The sequence below is a fragment of the Colias philodice genome, chromosome 20 (assembly GCF_061535455.1).
Source record: "Colias philodice isolate Cphi_HAF_F1 chromosome 20, ilColPhil1 Martin Lab GWU primary, whole genome shotgun sequence".
In the NCBI taxonomy this organism is placed as follows: Eukaryota; Metazoa; Arthropoda; class Insecta; order Lepidoptera; family Pieridae; genus Colias; species Colias philodice.
This window is the reverse complement of record NC_143105.1, coordinates 6599711-6620528: the sequence shown is the minus strand read 5'-3', so window position 1 is coordinate 6620528 and position 20818 is coordinate 6599711. Positions and strand designations below refer to the sequence as shown.

Sequence of the window (20818 nt, the reverse complement as noted above, 5' to 3'; positions counted from 1 at the left end):
AAATTATGCTTCTACATTATTTATTAGTGTCTAAAAACGTAATTTGAATGACTATAGATACGGTAAAATAGCCCGCGTTAATGTGAAAATAAAATTTCATAAAAAAATTGAATAATTAGAGTAATATTAGAGTAATTGATGGAAATATTAAAAGTAGGTATATTATAGCCTGTGATCAAGTATCCACAAAATTACTTATTCACTTTTAACGGAAGTTTTTACGATTCCGGTCTTTCAATATTTTTTAGCTGCGAACATATAAATTTTTATACATTTTTCGTTCGTGATACATACAGTAGGTATTTCTTAACAATGTAATAACTGGGTTAAAGTAATATATTATGAAACCTTTTCAACAATTCAATCAAATAGATTATTTTCAAATGCAACTTGGAGTTTTTATAGAACGGAAACCGAACCTTAACGAAAATTTTAATTAGCGGTTTTTAATAAAAAAATTAATTAGAAATCTATGAATGGATCTCGCTAAAATTATTTATTATTTATTGTTTCAATCAGAATTAAGTACAGACAAGCGTGATTGATATATATGGATAATATTTAAAAGTAGGATAAAACGGAAAACGGATACTTATATTTTTACTTTTATGTTTTATAGATGGTATTAAATTTTTAATTATCATAACACTATTTTTAAATGCTCAAAATATAGATTTCCAAAGACACAATAATTTTGAACATCGTTTAACTTAATAATTATAATTTGTGAAAAAGTGATAACGTATTATACTTACAACTAACTGTACTATGTACTTACTTGTATTGAACAAAGAAAACTGTGGCTCTCTTGCGTTTGCATAAATATAAGTGCATACATACTCATTATAATATAAGTACATACCTACATACTCACTTTCATAATAAAACTCTAAAACATTCACATTTATTCCTATAGGTATTATTTCTGACATAACAACATGCGTTTCGCATATTTTTTACAAGTACAATAATGAAATAATTAAACTATTATACAATTAGAATATCTCGTACTGTGTCAGGGACACTTAATGCGAGGGTGGGCGAAGGCGTGGCTGTATTCTTTGTTCTGTAATCAGTGTTGTTTGCCACGCAAAATTATAATGTTAATTGAATTAAAACTACTTGAGAAAGACTGGAGATTTTATCATTTGTACATAAATTAAAAAGGTGTGAAATTTCTCGATTAGATTGTTGGTAGGAAGTTAAGTAGTCTTTTAGAGATAAGAATGTACACATTTGTAAAAGAAGTACCAACATTAGTCTTGCCTGAAAAGTGAAAACTTAAGTAACTTTTACATAAAATAAATATTTATTTGTATAGGTACATATAAATAGTTTTTGCCAATCAAACATGATTATATAAAATATTTATAATTAATGTAATTGTTTGATTATTTATATGGAAATGTTAGGCAATTACGAGCTCGTAATAAATTTCAATAATGAATCTACAGATATTAATACCAACATTATAAATGCGAAAGTAACTCTGTCCGTCTGTTACGTTCATTCTGTGATCTGTGGTTACGTTATTCTACGTAATAATTTTAATTTACTTACCTATGTCGAATAAATTTCATGTCACGATGTATCTATGTTAGAGAAAATTTGCGAAACTATTGTGCAGATTTTGATTAATTTCGTATTTCTAACTTAAAAGATAGGATTTTTTATGTCAATAATTGGCCACAATATTTGTTATCGGTATGTGTGAAGTCGGGGCTAGCTAAGCAAATATAAATATTAATATAAGATAAAATCTATTGTTGCGAAAACAAAATTAAATGAGGGTGAGTGAAGCAATCAATTAATTCATAAAGAATAACTTTAGCGATACAACATAATGAAAACGAGGAAAACCGGGCTAAAAGCTAGTTACAAATAAACATGAAGTCATGAAGTCATTACAGGTGAACGAACCCCAAAAACTAGGCGCGGTGTAAAAATTAAAACTAGCTTTATTACATTACAATGATGTTTTACCTGTTTAATTGAAAGCTGAATATATTCCGTGTCAATCGTAAATAACGTTCATTTAGCGGTAAATACGTATTTTAATTAATGTCAATGTACAAAACTGGTTGTGAGCATTTGAAAACGCATAGTTTTTGAATTGCGTCGAAATCATTAAAATAACCTCGAAAATGATGAATGAGAGGCAGTTTTGAATGGTTTTTGAAAAATTTTTGTTTTGTTTGAAATTTTTTGTGAATTTGAAAAGAAATTACCGTTAAGCTTTTTTGGCCATTGAATGAATAAAAATTGTTGTAGAGCTTTTAAAGAGGTTTGAAGTGTAAGTAGGTACCTACCTACCTACATCAGTTAATTTTTAACAATAAAATATAAAAATTCAAATCATTTTTAAATTTATATTAATTATAAAGCATTTTTAGTAGTAGTTTACTAGTTTAGTTTCACTTATTTTGTTTACTTAAGTTAATAATACATATATAATAATTTGAACTAACATAGGTAACTAGTTAACTAGGTACCTAGATACTTAATAAGTAGGTAGGTACAACCAACTTAATCCAATTCAGAATTTTTGTATTTGCAAGAAATCGCTATACCTATTTAGTATTTACGTATGTACTTACTTAGTTATTACAAATACATCCGACTATAATAAAACGTAAGTTTACCGTGGCCGTCACATATAAGAAAACCACTCAGCGTTCGACTCTTGCATTTGACACATCAAATAACCGAATAGCCACATCAATATCCATAGTACCAAATGCGCACTCCTCAACGGGAATAGTTCATTAGCCTCTTTTATGAACTACAGTAATATAAAACATGTACCAACGTCGCAGGTCGTACAAACTTACAATACGTCATAGTGGGGCGTGGTCTTGACAACCAATAAAACTAGACTGCGATTATATAGATTAGAATCGCAATGGAGTCTGCCGGTTTAATCGTTTTGGCACACTCGAGATGCATACAAAAAACATGCTTGCTTAGTCGAGGATGAAAATTCATATCTCTAAAAACACACGTCATGGGAAAAAACTAAAAAAACTTTCGTTCAAATGTCGTACCTATCTACTTAATAATTTATACAAAATTTTCATCGAACAACGTCAATACAAAAAAATAATGGTCAAGTTATAAAACTCAAAAATGAATTAACTCGTGTTTAATGAAGATGTTACAATAACAAAAAACTTGGAAGTTTCCTCAAAAATATTGCTAATTAGAAACTATATAAAACTAAACAACTCACTTTTTGCCGCTTCCTTGTAAAAAAATAATAATCTGGCTCTATTTAGAAATACAATTACTGTATACCTACTTAGTGTAAATAATACAGATAACTTTGTAACGACCGTAAGCACCTTCCTACAATCTGAAACTTTTCGGAATTAATTAAAAATGTTTATTTTCCAGTTTTCTAATTAAAAATATTTACCTAGGTACACATAACTCAATCATTAAGCTTTAATTTGAAAGGTTGATAAATAAGGCTGGTAGTCTTAAATTCAATGTGAACTGAATTAAATATTTACCTTGAAACAGTTCATGATATAGGTATTGTAAACAAGTAAGGAATTTTATTGAATTTAAGAATTAAATTGCGATAATTATCATTCCTCCGTACAAAAAATTATTAAACTAGGTACATATGTATTCCATTTAAAGCATATTATTATTCCTACGATTCCTGCGATAGATATTAAATTCATCAATGATGTAGGTACTGTGAACTGTCTTACTATTAGCATTAAATTTACCCCATAAAAACAAAAATAAAATGGCAAAAAAATAAAAGCAAATAGGTAATTGAAAGACGAATAAAACATAAAACACATAATCAAAACAACTACCATATTATTGTTAAACCGGAGGCAGTGGTCAAATTAAATTGCGATCTTGTCCCTTGCGTTTATCACTCCATCAAACGCACCTGCCGAAGATTTAAAAAATTACCATATTATGTACCTACAATCAACACGCGAAAATGTTCACTTTAAAGTAGGGTATGCATTTTTTAATCATGGAGACTATCTAATATAGTTAATTTATTATTTAAATAATCAAATTAAGTGGAGCGTATGTAAGTACATACTTAGTTATTAACAGCTGCACGGATAAAATATTTTACTCAAAATTATCATAGGTAACTACATCGTAAAAATTCTCATAGGTACATGCGTTTCACTCAAACTACACATTGATATTTACTTTATTCTGGTTAGAGCTCTTCAGTGATGTGAATTAATATCCACATATAGACAAACAATCAACAAGTCTCCTTAAAATTATATCGCAACACGTTTGAGAACGTATGTTTGATAAGAAACCGCATAGTGATCCGTCCCGAAGTTTTTACACAGGCATTACTATGAGCACGTGGTTAAGATCAGCAGAAGACGGCTGTTTTCCGTGTATTTTCTGCTTGAGGGCGCGCGGGGTGAGAGCGGCGGGGAGAATAAGCGGCAGATGCGCCGCGCAGCGCCATCTATCGTCGCCGCGTTGCCGCCAGGTGTGCGCTGCCCGCACCAGCCGCCACCCGCCCTCAGTCCGCTGTCACGCACCGTCGCGACTACACGTTATTACGGCTGCTCGACGCCGGTGCACGCGCGTGTTTTGAATAGTGCACGATACTCCGACCGGTTCTCGTAGTCGATGAGCGCGACCAGTGACACCTCTAGTGCTTTGTGACTTAGTGAAACTCAGTGCTCATGTGCGAGTGATGGATTACTCTGCCGTCGTTTGTTGACGGACCCAGGATCCCGTATATGCCCAGGCGCCGGTAGAGGACGCGCCAATATGCGCGCCCCCACGGTGCTAGCCTTCGCCCTGCTAGGGTTTCTACCCCAGGTACTGGACGACGATATCGTAAACCGCGAATTCCCCGTTTGTTTACGTCTGTAACGCGACCAGTGCAGAGCGAATGTTTGCCAGACTTAGCCGTGGAGGCCGCGACGTTACACTCACTTTCCCACGAGTTGGCGTCCGAGGCCCTAGATCGTCCTGGATAGAGGGTGTAGGTTAGATCGAGTCGTGACCGGGCCCGAGCCCGTCCTAGCCGTGGCTGTGTGTGTTCGATACGTTTGCCGAGCAAACATAGTTAGGTGCATACTTAAAGAAACTTCAGGTTTTAATACGGCCAGCGCCGGGTCACTCGGGTCGCGAGCTTCTTCGTTTAAAATTAGATGCATACCAAAGCTTGCGATGAAGTACATCTCCAAAAGGAGTAAAATGTGACGTCGACTAGAATAGCTATGTATGAGTTGGACGGAATAACTCAAGGCGTATTATTTTCGGCAGGGTTAGTAGTACGATGTTTATCACTGTAGGCAACGATTATAGGCGTCCTCGATACTTCTTGTAATTTGGTTAGAAACTAGGTTAGCTTGGAAAATAGGTGAAAAACATTCGGTATATATTATGAGGTCATTGTCCTAAAACGGTCAAGGTTATGCACTTACGCTACCTAAGCTAAGGGTTGTTGTGTTTTCCTCAAAAATATTTTCATGTTTACAACTTGTACATCAATCATTGAAATATTTCTTCACTAATTATAAACTGCGTAACTTATTGTTAGTTAATCAAATAAAAACTTACTGACCGACTTTTGTAATAATTAAATTCAATTAAAGCAATAAAAATTATTTGCTAACGTATTTTTAATAATATATATCTACATGTAATGTAATTTACAAGCTTTAAATCTTCATCGAAACCAATCGATGTGCACTGATTGACAGATGGACAAGTTGTTTATTACTATTTCTAAACATCTCAGCGCATTGCATGATTCACTTAAGATCTGGCTTAAGCCGTACAGTGTAATCGTCTTAAATATTACCCAATTATGAAACGTAAATGTCAACGGTAGAAAAAATCGATAAGCTCCCCTATTTTTATTTACAAGTCCATAATTTATAGGGGAATAGTTGGTACCCTTACGTGCGTCCGCGCATACGTCTACCTATTTATTAATCGCAAAATGCGAATGTACCGTTATTACTAACACAGGCATTTTATATTATAAACGCGATATATAATGTGCATGTGTGTGAATCTATCTCCGGTCGTTTCAACAATTTTTTGTTGGAAGAATGCTTCAATAACGCAATAAATATTTGCATTACGTTTCTATAGTTACACGAGTGTAAACTGTAAAATAAGTTACAACAAAACTAATGGTATCATTACGAGTAGCAAATAGATTAGAAATTATATTCAAAGTTCTATGTTCTCAGAGTTAATAAATGTTTTATCATCCCTTTATTTGCTACAATAACGACGCCACAATCCATTATGAATGAAGTCGAGTTAATAAAAAGCTGTGTTTTGCAACTGGTTTCTCCTGTCGATGGCTGCGTGCGGATGTCACAATGTAATAATTGTTCAAACTCGATCATCTCATGATTACAGACATTAATTTTCGAATCGATTCTGAAAAGTATCGTGCATGAATTGCGTGATTAAAGCCGATAATCGGAAGCGGCGTCGGAACACGTCTGCCCAAAACCGCAACCGAATAATAGCAATTTCCATTTTATAATAATGTATTAACAATTCACCTGAGGGCCGAATCATTTCGCTACACGAAAAAATACTAAAAAGGATAATCGAGGATAAAATAGATAATAAATTCAACTGTTGCGTGCGTTAACCACATTCGGTGTATCGTTTTTATGGCGACATTACTGTATTAATAACAAGATTGTTAGCCGAATAACTAGGACATAGCTCGTAGTCGAGTGATATAATCGATAGATGTTATTCCGATGCTTATGAACGTCCACATTGCAAGCAGGTGCAACTTAATGGCTACTCTTAAAAGCCTTAACATCTGCTTTTTTTTAACTCGCGACGAATTCAAATTACAACCGGGTTGATTTAGTTCATTTGGGGTTCGTTATCAATGTTTGTTAAGTAACTTTCTTAATTGGCAGCTTTATAACGTACTTACATATAATATTACAGTTATCCATCACGCTCGACATGCGTATGTAGGCAACCGCTTGCATTCGAATGCTTATTCACATGTTTAGTGTACATTTGGCAAATCAAGCTGTCAAGGCAATTGGCCGTATTTTCCAACAGTTCTAAAACCCCCAAATTCTATTCAGTCCCGTTTTCACAACGAGACAATAACAATTAATCATATATGTCATGTTAGTCGCAATAAGCATTTAAGTATGTGAATCGTTTTAACCCTGTTATAATTTGGTCTATTGTCCGAACTGTTTTGTTCTATGTGAACCGACTCAATTACCGCGGCTCCTTGTACGAAATACGTATAATCGTCGGTTTTTAACGTCTTAACTATGTGAAAGCTGTATTTCGTCTCATTGTCTGATGAGCACGTAATAGCACGATTGTAATGTACTCATTAAAATTTTTCCTCAATTTAAACGTTTGACAACCCTATACTGAGCGGGTATCAAAGTTAAAAGTGTTCGAACTGCACACAAAGGCATGTCACTTAAAATTTAATTAAAACAGTCCATAGTATATTTATAATAGTGTCTATTAGTGCGCTTTCGTCTAACAAATGCTGACAAATGATGATTCCATTACCGGAGTAGCGTCAGTCACGCTCCATTGTGCCACATCGAAAGCACAATTTCTTTCATTACGACCTCTTTAAAATAATTTATTTAATTCCCTTTTTTGTTCTGTTCCCGGCCGGACGTATAATTGATTGTAAAAAAAACAAAATGGCCGCCAGGAATCAGGATCATTGATCAGATTACGCAATGTCGCCAAACTGGATGCACGGGGAAGCCAATAATATGCATTATTTATAAACATAGCTGCGATTGTACTGCGAACTAAGCGTGGCAATTAGTTTAATGAATGGCCGACTTTATTTTATATGGCAAAAAGTATTACGAAACTTTTTGGTGGATCTTTGAATATGTTGCTTGTCAAAATTAGGTATGCTAAAAGGTTCCATTGTTTAGAGCTGCCAGTGTGAATTATTAAATTTCGAATTGGGTAAATGTGTCAAATGCTGTGCAACATAAGTTTGCGCAACGCTTCAGGCATTGTGCAGAGATGAGTTGCGAAGTGGGATGCAAGTTAAGGTCGAAATGACAGTTATGAATATAAAAGCTCACTTTAATAAATAACTACGTAGGCGTTCGTCAATTTGATATCTTCATAATGATACGCAATTTAACATTCATATTTCATACCATCCTTTAATTAACGAATGTTATTTTAAAATTATATTTTGTTGAAAGTAGTAAACCTCACATATTAAAATTTAAAATGTACTCAATTTTCATCAATTAGTAACAACAAAACGGTTTCATAATGTTTTATGAATTACTTCGTGAAGGGTAATTAGCGAATTGCATCGACATTTATGTAATATCTAATTCCAGGTAACATGTACAACTATTAAATGTAAGCAAACAAAAACATTGTATCATAATCATTAAAACAGAAATATATCTACTAATTGACTTGAACAATCAATAAACGGTTTCCTTTAGCAAATAAAGATTTTTACGGATTGCAATTCAGAACAAATTTTATATCAAAATTCAATTGTTATAATATCCAAAACTATTTTAATAAGTTCCGTCTATATAATAGTGTAAAGCACAGCACTCGTATAAAACACCAACGCACGAAATCTCAATTCTCTGTTGCAACGCTTAAATAACCGCAAAATACCTATGCGCTTTCCATATACGTACAGGCAATCTGCAGGCCTATTACAATCATGATTCTCCGTTAATTTCCAATTCCACTGTTAGATTGTATGTTACTTTTATACTGCAGCTGCCAAGAATTAACCGACGAACAAAGAGCCTGACTTTTGTCGCGCGCATGTCGATTTTAAGGATGTTTTGTTCGTTTAAGACGAGTTCCCTTTATTCTCCTTCTATTGTAATGGCAGAAGTTTTGTGTAACCGTTTTTACAATTTACTTGTGTAAAATATCCACAATTGCACTATTTATTATACATTTTGACATTTACAAAACATATCGCCTGTTAAGATACTACAACCGAACGAATCTTGCATCTAAATTATGAAACGGCCTGAACTAAATTTAAATCGTCTTGAAGTTCAAAATAACGCGACGCGCGCGCGCCAAATACAGGAAAAATAAAACACACAGATACTAAAAGACAATTCCAAATTCGATTGCAAATATAATGCAGTGGCCACATCGTTGCGCTATTAAAAGATTGTTTGGGTGTTTATTTTAACACATTTCGCATGTATAACGGTCGAGATGAAAAACATTCCCCTGTGTTTCATTATTTGAGTTATTTTTAGACTTCAACCTGCCGACTGGAACGAGTGTTTACTCTGTATTCACTTACATACAATGGTCTTCACATTATTGCTCCTTTACTAAATTAATCTTTATTAACTTGAAATGATACAAAAAATATATGGATTTTGATAATTATAAAAAAGTGACAAGTGATTAAATGATGTAATAAACTAGCATGACAAATTTCATATTTTGACACGTAATTTTAGGTAAAAAATGTTATAATACGCCAAGGCCACAGCGGTGTAATTAAAACCATTTAAATTAATGTAAAGTGATATATTATCAAAGGTTCTGTTGCGCGATGGCCGGTTCAAAATCAATTTGGACAGTGTTGATGGCCTACGCCGGCGCAATTAATGTTACGTGCTAGTGCCACTTTCAAAATAAAAAACAATATTGATGTTCACGACTAACGTCGAATGCATTAAATGTAAAGCCGTATGTTAAATAAATTAGATACACGCATAGTCGATTCATTACTCAAGGTAATGTTTAAACTAAACACTAAACAGCCATCTACGCGGTCGATTATAGAATTTGGAATATTAATAATTTGTAAATCGAATTCGATTTAAAATTCCCAGAGCACACACATGCTTCTATTATCTGTGGTCATTGATTAATTTAGACGCGTATATTATCTTTAGAAATGACGTTCTATTTTTAAATATAAACGTAATTATAGGCGATGGTAATAAAGTTTAGCGCCTTTACAAATAGTGAATACCCGTTTGTATACATCAATCAAAAGTTCATCGCGTCAAATCGCCCGAAGATATGAAATACAACTTATTCGGTAGTAAGTAGAATTTAATTGTCAATTTGTGGTTCGCTTCGGGCTAAGTGTTGACCGCACGGACGCATAACAAATTTTTTACAACTTTTTAATAGTACTAAATTAGGATAACACATGTAGGTATTTAACTATTTGAAAATATATTTAATTAGTGCAGAATAATAATTTAAATCGATACAAAATGCGCTACTATATAAACAATATGAAGAATGAAATGTTTATACTAGCTTTTTTCGATATTTTTTTGGTTCCGCTCCTACCTGGCGTTTACCACGTGGATGTGAAAGTTTTCCGTCCTTTTCCATCATTATTGAAGGGAACGAGAGGGCTCACATTTCGCGTTTTGAAAACTTCAACCCCTATCAACTTGGCAGGAAGTCGGTCGAAATCTGGTGTTTTTTTTCCTTACGCTTTGTTTAATCTGTGGTTATTTTTCTACCATAGTCCTACTGTCTACAACTAGATAAGATAGTTGAATGAAACTTTATTTAAAAGATTAAACAGTGTGTTTAAATAGTGTACAGACCATAAAAATATATTTTATGTGCGTGAGAAATTGAAAGCATAGATAACATTTAAATCATTATATTTATTCAAAGGGTTAATTAAAGAATTTAAAGAAGAATTTGCGTCATCTAATTGCTGTAATTTAGATATAAACTTTGCCAAATTGAGACCGTTTTAAAACCATAATTAAGACAACAAACAAAAAAATAGATATATGTAATTTAGTTCATAGCACAGGAAACTGTGTATTTTTTAAAAGCTCTAAAGGCCCTGACTTCCCCGATAATGATTCGCGAAGACAGCCGTAATAGCGGCCACTTCCTTCCGATGCCTTATAATTACGAGGATTTATATTACCTTTTTGAATAATCGATATTTTAAAATCAACCTAATTTTTAAGAGGTTCTCCGTTATTCTTCAGTAGTTTATTATCAATTTTTCTTAACAAGATTGTAATATATTATATATTATAAGTTACAGTGTAGATAGCAAGGTGGCATCATATTCCCTAATGCATAAGTTGCTTAAACGAGTTAATCCCACATGCATAGCCAACTGCGCATTCTTTCGAAGGGGTTGCTACCCTAGAGGCCATTGCTATTATTATTCAACATAAAAACGTTAACCTATCTGTCAACAATCGAATTTTTATAGACAAAAAAGATCGCTTAAAACAACGCTGGAGGTTTGTTAACTGATACTTATATGCTTTTGTTTCTGTCTATCATCGTTCTAAATTACGGCAAGGTTATTTTTCAATGTAGGTAGTTATTTTTGTAATTTAAACGTATTTTCGACCAGTGTCAAATGAGAGGCATTTAAAAATGTCTATGCTCAACTGCGTTTGAAATTCGAATCGTATTAGGGTTGTCGCCCCACATGAGCATTAGCAACCCCATTTCGTATGTCCAGTAAAACCGTTAATGTCTCAACGGGATCGATCTCGTGGACAGTTGTGCAAATAATTTGTGTTTAGGATTTAACTCTGACGTTGAAAGATGAATTTCATTTTGCTTCGATATTAAATATCATGTGTAAACAAAATTGTATTTACTGACGCAAGATGTTATTTGGCGTAGATATTAATGTTGTATTTTTCTTTTCAGGTGCTGTCATCTGGTTCCTTCGAACTTAGGATAAAAAGTTTTACGAACTCATTGGGTAGGTTAAGTAGTGGCCAGTGCTGTGATGGTTCCTCAAATAGTGACGCGCCTTGTTTGGCGCCGTGCAGGACTAAATTTCGCGTGTGTCTCAAGATTTATCAAGCAAATATCGATACAACATCACCGTGTACGTTCGGTGACATCACAACACCCGTCTTGGGTGGAAACTCATTGGATGTGCCCAACCTCAACGTGCAAGGATTCACCAACCCCATCGTCTTTCCCTTCGACTTCACGTGGCCGGTAAGTTTCTATATATTTCTTACATTCCATTCTATTCAAAATGCATAAATGAACATGAACGCCGTAAAGATCATGGTCGTATAATTCATTGTTATGTCAAATAAAATCAATACATCATTAAAGAAACATTAAGTAGCAACCCTGTATCAATAAATCAAATCGTTCGATGTTCGTATTTCAATAATCATGGTAAAGGGCGACTAGACATCGGTAAATAAACAAAAAATAATTTGGAAAATCCAAAAGTGCACGCCTCATAATTTTTTTTTTAATAAATATTTATTAATTATTATTTTTGTTTATTTAATAACAATTAAACCACATCGAATCAGACCCTGAAAAATGAAAGGGTTCTATTCCTGAGCATACTCAAGCGTAAGAGAAAAAAAAAGACTCAATTAGTAAAGTATTTCGGTCGCTATCGTGTTAACAAGAAAAAGGATCCGCACATACAGACACACGGACGTGCAAGACAGAACTTTTTCAAACTGTTTTTTAACTAGTTTAAATAACAAAAATGACATCAAAAATATCATGAACGTTAAAAATAGTGTTTTTTCTTAATATGTGTGTGTATGTATTATCTTACAAGTGCAATGTATGATACATAAAGACATTTTAAGGTGATGAATTAATTTTTCTAACATTTACGGCCCTTTTCAAACCCTCCTAATTTTTATATTATTAAAGTTGTCGTGATGAAAATTCTTGACAAGAAAGTTCAATAGTAACACAATACGTCTACCGTTTTAGAAACATGATTCCATGATATTTTCTCGATAGAAAAAAAATACAAAGTTATCATTGTTATTTTTTTTTAATCTCTGGCATCTTCAAAATAACAAACCTAAAGTTACGACTTTTTGGATATTAACTATAAAATATACAACCTATACGTCTACCGTGTTAGAATTTTGAAATATGCGATGGTTTTGAAATAAACAAGAAATACTTGAAATTAGCGCGCGACCAGCCAATATAGCGAGAGCCGCCCTGTACCTTCCTACCCCGATCGCTGCACGAGTCATTCCCGCTACGGCTGTCACACGGGGAACTTGTGTCGCTCGCGCAATCGTAAAAAAGGGTGACAACACGATAAGACAAAATGAGACAAATGGGGACAATAAAGAAAATAAGAAGAAGAAACATAAAGGTTGGAGGAAAAAGAATGCTTACAATTGAACAAATTAATGAAGTAAGTTGGTTTTATTTTAAATTTGATGATAATTGTATTATAGACGATGTTTGATATGTACCCCTGTTTTAAGTACATAACGAATGTGTAAGATTTTTTCATTTATAGCATAAATAATCTTTTCAGAAATCCGGAATCCAGAAGGAAAATAAACCCACTGATTGTTCACAATGTGAATCCACTCCTTCGTAAGTACCTTTATTCAGTCAAAAATGTATGTTATCAAAGCTCTACTGGTTTTATCGCATGATTCCATTTTTAGCAAAAAGCAACAAAGTGCAAAGAAATAAAAAATCATGGTGAACTTAGTGGAAGTATGGCGGACATAATATGGAACAGGAGCTCATTGGAGTAGTATTATATTTAAAAAAAATACGAAATAATTTCAAGAATTACATTTCTTAGAAGGTGGTAGATAAGTATGTTGTATGAAGAATTTGATGTTGATATTTATTTCATTTATACTTACTACACCTGTGCGGGAAATTGCTTAGTAATAAAACAGGTTTATATTCATATTTACATAGTAATGTGAGTTTTCATTTCGAAAAATTTTGTGTAAGTATATTAAATTGAGTTCCTGGGTGATCTGGAAACACAATTGGGCCCGGAAGATGGCGCTGCAGTCACTCCTCCTAATGACATGAACCGATTTGGATGAATATTTGTGTGCACATTTCATTTTTGTGGGATGATTGGTTGATTCGCTTTCACATTAGCTAATATTATGTATTTTTGTTGTTAGAAAGTAAACTTAATTTAATGTTTATAATACATTATTATTAGTATATAAATAAGCCAGTGTTCGTCTCACATTGCTGTACCTGCCTACCTACCCTACCAGGGCCTAACTTTGTTCTGGCTATTTTATTTTGATTATTTGTAATGAATAATTACAATTATAATAGAGTGCAAAAATAAATACATGCGTCAATATATTTTGTGTTTTTTTTAAACAATTTTTTTATTTAAAAAAATATCATTCCGACCGCGGCTTTGCCCGCGTGGAATTAGGTTATATCGTGAATCCTGTCTTATCCCACAGAAGTGTTCAGTTCGGATAAAAAGTATCCTTTGTGTAAATCCAGGCAATTAGCTATATTTTATCAAAATGGTAATGTAGTCTTGACGTGATTAAGTAACAACTAACAAAAAAATATACAAATTAACATCCAAAGTTTCGCTTCAGTTTTACTGTATTAGTGATATCTTCCACTCTTGACTTTGACTGAGAAGAATTAGGGTTTATAACTTCTTTCAGAAATATTACCTTTCATTTCTGGGCATGACGTAATATCTACGTCAGCATCAAATTCTATCTAAATCCATTCAGTAGTCCGCGTTATTGAGTACCATTTCATTTTTTCAGAGTAACAATATTTTTTGTTATTTTAAAGATTATTTATAACCTGTATTATTTTGTAATAAAGTAAACATTACGAAATAATAATAATTATAAATAATGTCTAAGTAGTTGTTAAAAAGAAGATTATTTGTTTATAAGCAAGAAAATAAAACCAATAAATCAACAATTAAATATATGTATAAGAATATTATAACTGTATGACGACTCCATACATGTTTGTCCCGAGTCGGCCAGCGGCAGCGCGGCGAGTTTGCAAGAATGACTTCGCGCACACCCGCGTTCGCGATAGCGAGCTATTAGACTCCGCCCGCCAAGCAGTAGATTTTTTTTTGTGTATCGTCTTAAGTTTGAAAAATCAGATGTTTTGCGCGAAGTGACAGTAGTACCCACCTCAACGCTTCGCTTATGAGGCGTGCAAAAGTAAAGTATTCGATATTCAAATTTGACAGAAGCGATGTCGATAAGAAATACTCTATGGTTTATCAGGTGTCCGCGTGGGACGCATCGATTACTTATAATAATTAATTATGGAGTCATTTGTTCAAGCAATCGTATGTTATTAATCCATCACTCCTCGGAATCACAGACACAATAGAAAATCTATTGTGTCGCGCCCCGATCGGGCCTTACGGTGGTCAATGGGTTAAAAGTACTTTATACAGCCTTCATTGAGCTTACGTTCTCATCATCGATTAGAACATAAGGCCGGTCGGGATCGTGATTCAATATTGTAATTACCTGTTATTTACAAGATCACGCTTAACTCTAATTCAAGGATGGCGGACATCTTAATTGTGATAGTTACAGTTATTTCGAATTGTCTATAGTTAACATGGCCGTGTCACTCGAGGTTTGAGTGGTATTTGTATTTTATTTAGCGGCCGCTTCAAATGTACCGTCTCGTAATGTTTGAGCAAACACCACGGCCGCTTGCACAAGCTCGGACCATCTGGAGAACGTGACATTTGGTCAGGTAGAGAAGAGCGTAGTTTTTTCAGAGAGACCATAGACATGTAGAGAAACGTAGGATCGATTTTTTTTGGCGGTAGAAGAGCGTCCGGTATCATTCCATATGAATTGGCGCTAAATTGAAACTTCCTGTTTAATTTCACATAGTTCTATTGTCAGACTGACATGCGATCAATTGAGTGAAAGCGACGCAAAATAATCCCCGTCTATCGAATTTCGGTGACAGTTTAAAGCTGGATCGGACCCATATGGTATTTGATAAAATGTTAAATTTAACCATTCCATATGTTACCATATGTGTGATATATTAATTTTAAATTTGATCTATTTGGAATGTGTTGTAATTAAAATAATTAAATTTACGTTCAAATTTCAAATTTATTAACCATAGATTAAAGAATGTTGTATTCGAATTGCATTCAAATTTCGAATAGCGTGAGGCGTAAAGCTGGCCACTGACATCACAATATTTTGAAACTTGATGCCGTGACGTCGTCATAACGGTGGCCACTCACGTTACCCTGGAAGAAGTTACACGCCACCGATCCCTGTATTGCTTTACAGAGATTTGACCGCCGATAATAGGTCATAACGTTATTAATAACACAGTCACGATGTGAAACGATTTATGAAGAATAGTATGGAGGATAACGTTAAAATTTTTCTTTTACATGCTATATTGTTTAGCTCTGGGGCCCGTTAGCTCCGGATATGACAAGACCGGATTATGAGCGAGTCGCACTTACACGTAAAACGTGTTCAAATTATGTTAACTTTTTGGAGAAATAGTTAAATTTACTGTATCTTGTAGCACGCTCGTCTCTGTCTTAGTGCATTTGATTCAAAAACCGTTATGAGACTTGCATTTTATTGCATTTCATGGAAATTTAAGTAGCTGTATCTAGTCATTATTATTTTTATGTGCCTGGAAACGGAATAATAAAGATTAATTACAATTTAAATGGGTTGCATTCGAATCCATTCAGATGCAATGGGTCCGTTACGGTTGATGCGAAAAAATATTCAATGGTATTTTTATATAGTAACACCTGCTCATGCGTTATGTGCGAAAAGGACGGCAACACCGCGAAATGTCAAAGTTGACTTCCGCGCATGCGCGCCCGCTGCGCCATACAAGCTAGCTCATTTACACTAACTAAACCTGACCATGAACTATACTTTTTATGGCATAGATCCGTATTGCGATGTTACATGGAGGCTTATCTTAACAAATTGTCTGAACTATTCATTGTTCGAACAAAAAATATCGACATTCACAATCACACTGCTCCTAGACAAGAATGCACGGGGGCAAAACAAAATATTTTTCTAACTGTCTCTGAGAATAATCGTTTTGCTAAGTCACTTTCCCACAAAGCTTAAGGTCGACCCACATAGCCTACAAAAACATTACAACGTTACTTAAAACCATCCAGCGAGAGCGAGCTTAATTATTTATTCCATTTTAGAGTAAAACATAAAAACGAGTTCTCATATCGAAAAATAACTAGTTCCGCGGGAAATATAAATTAGCATTGTTTTCAGCAATCAATATTTGTCCAGCGATATAAATATTGACTGGCAACATTATCACCGGAAGGAATTAATGTCGTGTAGACGGCAACACCGTGGCTTTTATCACTTTATACCGTGAGACGCTGACAAGAAGTGGCGTGCTCTTACCTAATTAAGGTTAATTAAATCATAGAACTAAGCATTTACGCTCATATTTGTTTTTATCCATTCCGTCAATGCCTCACTTACATATTCACGTTCACGATGAATTATTTTATACAGTTTAATGTCGCAAGCAATAAGAGTTACGCCTTTCAGTTTCACAGAAAGTTAACAAGCTTAATGTGTATGTAGAAACATACGTCTGTGAAACAAGTAGAGTAAAAACGGCGTAACTAATTCTAGAGATTGTTAGTTATTTTGCATGTTTCGTCAATAGTTTCACGCTCTAAATGTTTGTAAAAATTTAAATGAAAGTGTGGTATCTCCGTAATGTCGACATGTATGAAATATTGTAGGACGAGCTCGGTTCGGAGAAGTTGACATGTGACGTCACGGCTAAAACAATACGGTACCCGGCTGACGTCTCGATAAATTGTCGTGCGTGTGAGTGCATTTCTATCCTAGCGGCATTTCTATTGGAAAGCAATTAATGCTTCACGCTTTTATCTCGACAAAAGGACGCTAAATGCTATAACAATTACCGATTATATATTCACATGTGATTCGCTGGTTGTGAAACGTTCTAGCGTTAGTCCGTAGTCGCTTCGCAGTAACGCGATACGATCGCACGAACTATAGCCGGTGTAACTTCCGCCTATGGACTTTTTATCCCAGAGAGCTCTTAATAATTTCCTTTATCTCAATCCGCTCGCGTCGCTCTTAAAATACCTACCCCTACATCCGCTTCTTTTAATAATCCACCGAAGCTATGGAATGCCTTATTCCATCGTTCCCTCTTCGACATCGTCTTTTATCTCTTTCCAACGAACAGCAATTAAACTCGAACAAAAAGATTGCGAAATGAAATTCCTCGTAAGAGTAGCCCAAGACGATAGCGTTCGCAATTCCGCCGATCGTTTAATATGTATCAAATTTAATTAATCGGAGCGTGTATAATTACTAGATTGCATTGTTCGGAGCCACTGAACAGGTATTCGACCCGACGATTAGTGAATTTCATGCAAAATTACCTAAATAAACATAACGAACAATAGACTCAATTATGTGGAGTGCACTTCGGGTACTAAAATAACATCTCGATGGGATCCCGGCATCGGCGATCGTAAATAATGATTAATCTTAGACGGGCAGATAAAGAGAATAAGCTCATCAAGAGAGTGAATAGACAATAAAGTTTACCGATCTTGTTATTACGGCGCGTCTACGGAACGCTAAAGAAAACACTCCTTTTTCAAATGAACGCTCGTTTACGGTCAGTTTCTGACATTTTAACTGCGTCTCTAACATTTATGGCGGCTAATAAAATTGTTCAAAAAGCCCGATTTATTGTGGTCAGGATGTAACGATTTTTTGTAGTAGCAATAATGTAGTGTTGGATATCGATTCGCAGTTCCAAAATAGTTCGTATAAAGCGGTGTCTACATTCCATTTTTATTGGCTCGAACGGCGGGCGTCTGGATGCTTTCTCACGTACAGTAAGGGCGCGGATAGCCCTCAAATCTGCAATGATGGAATTCCTCGCGTTCCAGTCTTTATTCATCACACGCGCGCAGTTTCTAGGAATCCTGTGTAGCAATGCGAGCGGCTCACATGCCCCGCTCGGATCCGCGACCGCGCGAATAAATCCCTGCCATTACTATCTATGCGTCAAACATATTTCGTTAAATTTATAGACGTGTCAAAGGCCATACGACCGCCACAAATTAGACCATTGATTTACTATGAAAGAACAGACATTAATATTCGCTATTAAAAACCACTCATTCCGAGAACGTAAACACGTCTGCTGCGAATTAGGTCCGCTCAAACATCGCCAATGTAACGTCGGTTTATTTATCTACTCACCTATGACGAGAATACAAAGATTTTCTAATCCCATTTATAACTAGATTCTTACTCATCGGTGTATAGATTTATTTAAATGGCGGCGGTATGCAAAGTGGATTAGTAAAAAACTGAGATACGAATCGAAAGAATCATGTCCAAACTTGTATTAGGTACGTCATTGAAATCCGGATGAACAGATCTTCAGATTTGTCCGATGCGGTTTCGGTTTCAACGATCGACCCATCTTATCTCGGATCGTCAGAGCCGACATCTCCCAAAATTTGTTAACTACGCCCCGCTTTTTTAATTCTTATTCATTCAAATCATTCTGTTGTTTATGGCCAGCATTTTCATTTTTGGAATTCCTCGAGTCCCGGGTTACCATTCGTCTCCGAAATGCCGGTGAGGCCATGTGAAATTAAGACTCCTCCTTTTGCAGTGCGCTTCCAAAACATCCAAATTCCTTTCGAGTCCCCTTTTTTGATGATTGTAATTGAGGGCGATAAATTGGTAATGTCTAAGTTACAGAAGTCAGAAATTTTGAGATTTCAACATATTTCTGCTTTCTAGTTTTTTAGCGTCACAGTGTAAGGCATAAAGTTTCGTTTGAATTACGGCCCGCTTTCCAACTTTTTAATGTTTCCGAGTAAAGTGGATGAGGTAATTAATCCTGTTATAATGAAGCTCGGTTCATTTTTCTCTCCGGTCAGTACATTTACTTTGTCGTCTGTGTTGCACTTTATAGCTACGATAATGGTCGTTTCTTCATGATTGGCGTGTGAAATTTTTAACGGGCTTAATCTAATTAGAGCGGTTAATTTGATGCATTCAATTAAACAAATTAAAACTTAAAGTTTTAAGTTTTAGTGTTATATCTCATTTTCGAATAAAACGTGAGCGTCCAATTTATTTAATGAGTGTATTAATAATACAATCATCCATTAGAACTTATCTCAGATTTATTCGTTTACAAATAAAAGATGTCAAATAAAATTATGTTACTCCTATATTTCAAGAAGTTTTTATTGAAAAAAAGAATATGTCTGGCAACCGAATACCAACGCTCTTATCATACGATGATTTAAATTTTAAATGTTCCTTTTTTAAATTTACGGTTCCATTAGTCCACGCCATTTAATATTAACAAGAAGGATTTTCTTCGCTAACAATTTGAATATGGAACGTCTTAGATTATACTCTCATGCTTTGAGAACGTCTTTTGTCTATATGCAGTGCGCAAACGTGTAATACACATACAAGTATAACCCGGCCGATTTAAAGTAATCCTATCCGCCGCTTACTGTAGCACGGTGTAGGTATTTTCAATTGAATCGTATATGAAATAGACACGGTACCGCTCACCAGTTACTCGCGTTTACCACGAATCTACTTAGCATTCTAACCGAATGCTCATGTACAGTCGCCAATAAAATGTCGACCTGGTTATTTTTATATGATAATATTTGTACATTAAATCTCACATTCTCACGGGACATTAAATGTTATGACATTATTTATACTGAATAAATTATGAATACTTAAGGATCTAATACAGTGATATGATTCATCGGGTCAATGATCTGGACAATCGTCGATGCCAAAATAGAATGAGATAAACTTAATTAAAAGCATTAATAATTTGGATTATACGCGTTTGAAACGCTTTAATACTTCACGCTACAAGCTCTGTATCGGGCAGACATTGAAATTTGCATATCTTTTAATTTGACGTATGCTTCGAAAACACTCGACCACATCAACGAAGGTAAAAACCTGTTGCACTGCATAAT

General features: G+C 34.6%; 1 protein-coding gene across 1 annotated transcript in view; it reads left to right on the top strand.

Annotated features, from left to right (window-relative positions):
* The first annotated feature begins 4504 nt into the window (after positions 1–4504).
* Positions 4505–20818, top strand: part of Delta (neurogenic locus protein delta) — a 28840-nt gene continuing 12526 nt past the window's right edge. Inside the window, exons 1-2 of the mRNA XM_089708018.1 lie at positions 4505–4827; positions 11674–11973. Coding sequence (XP_089564144.1) covers positions 4777–4827; positions 11674–11973 — 351 coding nt within the window. The 5' untranslated portion in view covers positions 4505–4776. The remainder of the gene's footprint in view (positions 4828–11673; positions 11974–20818) is intronic.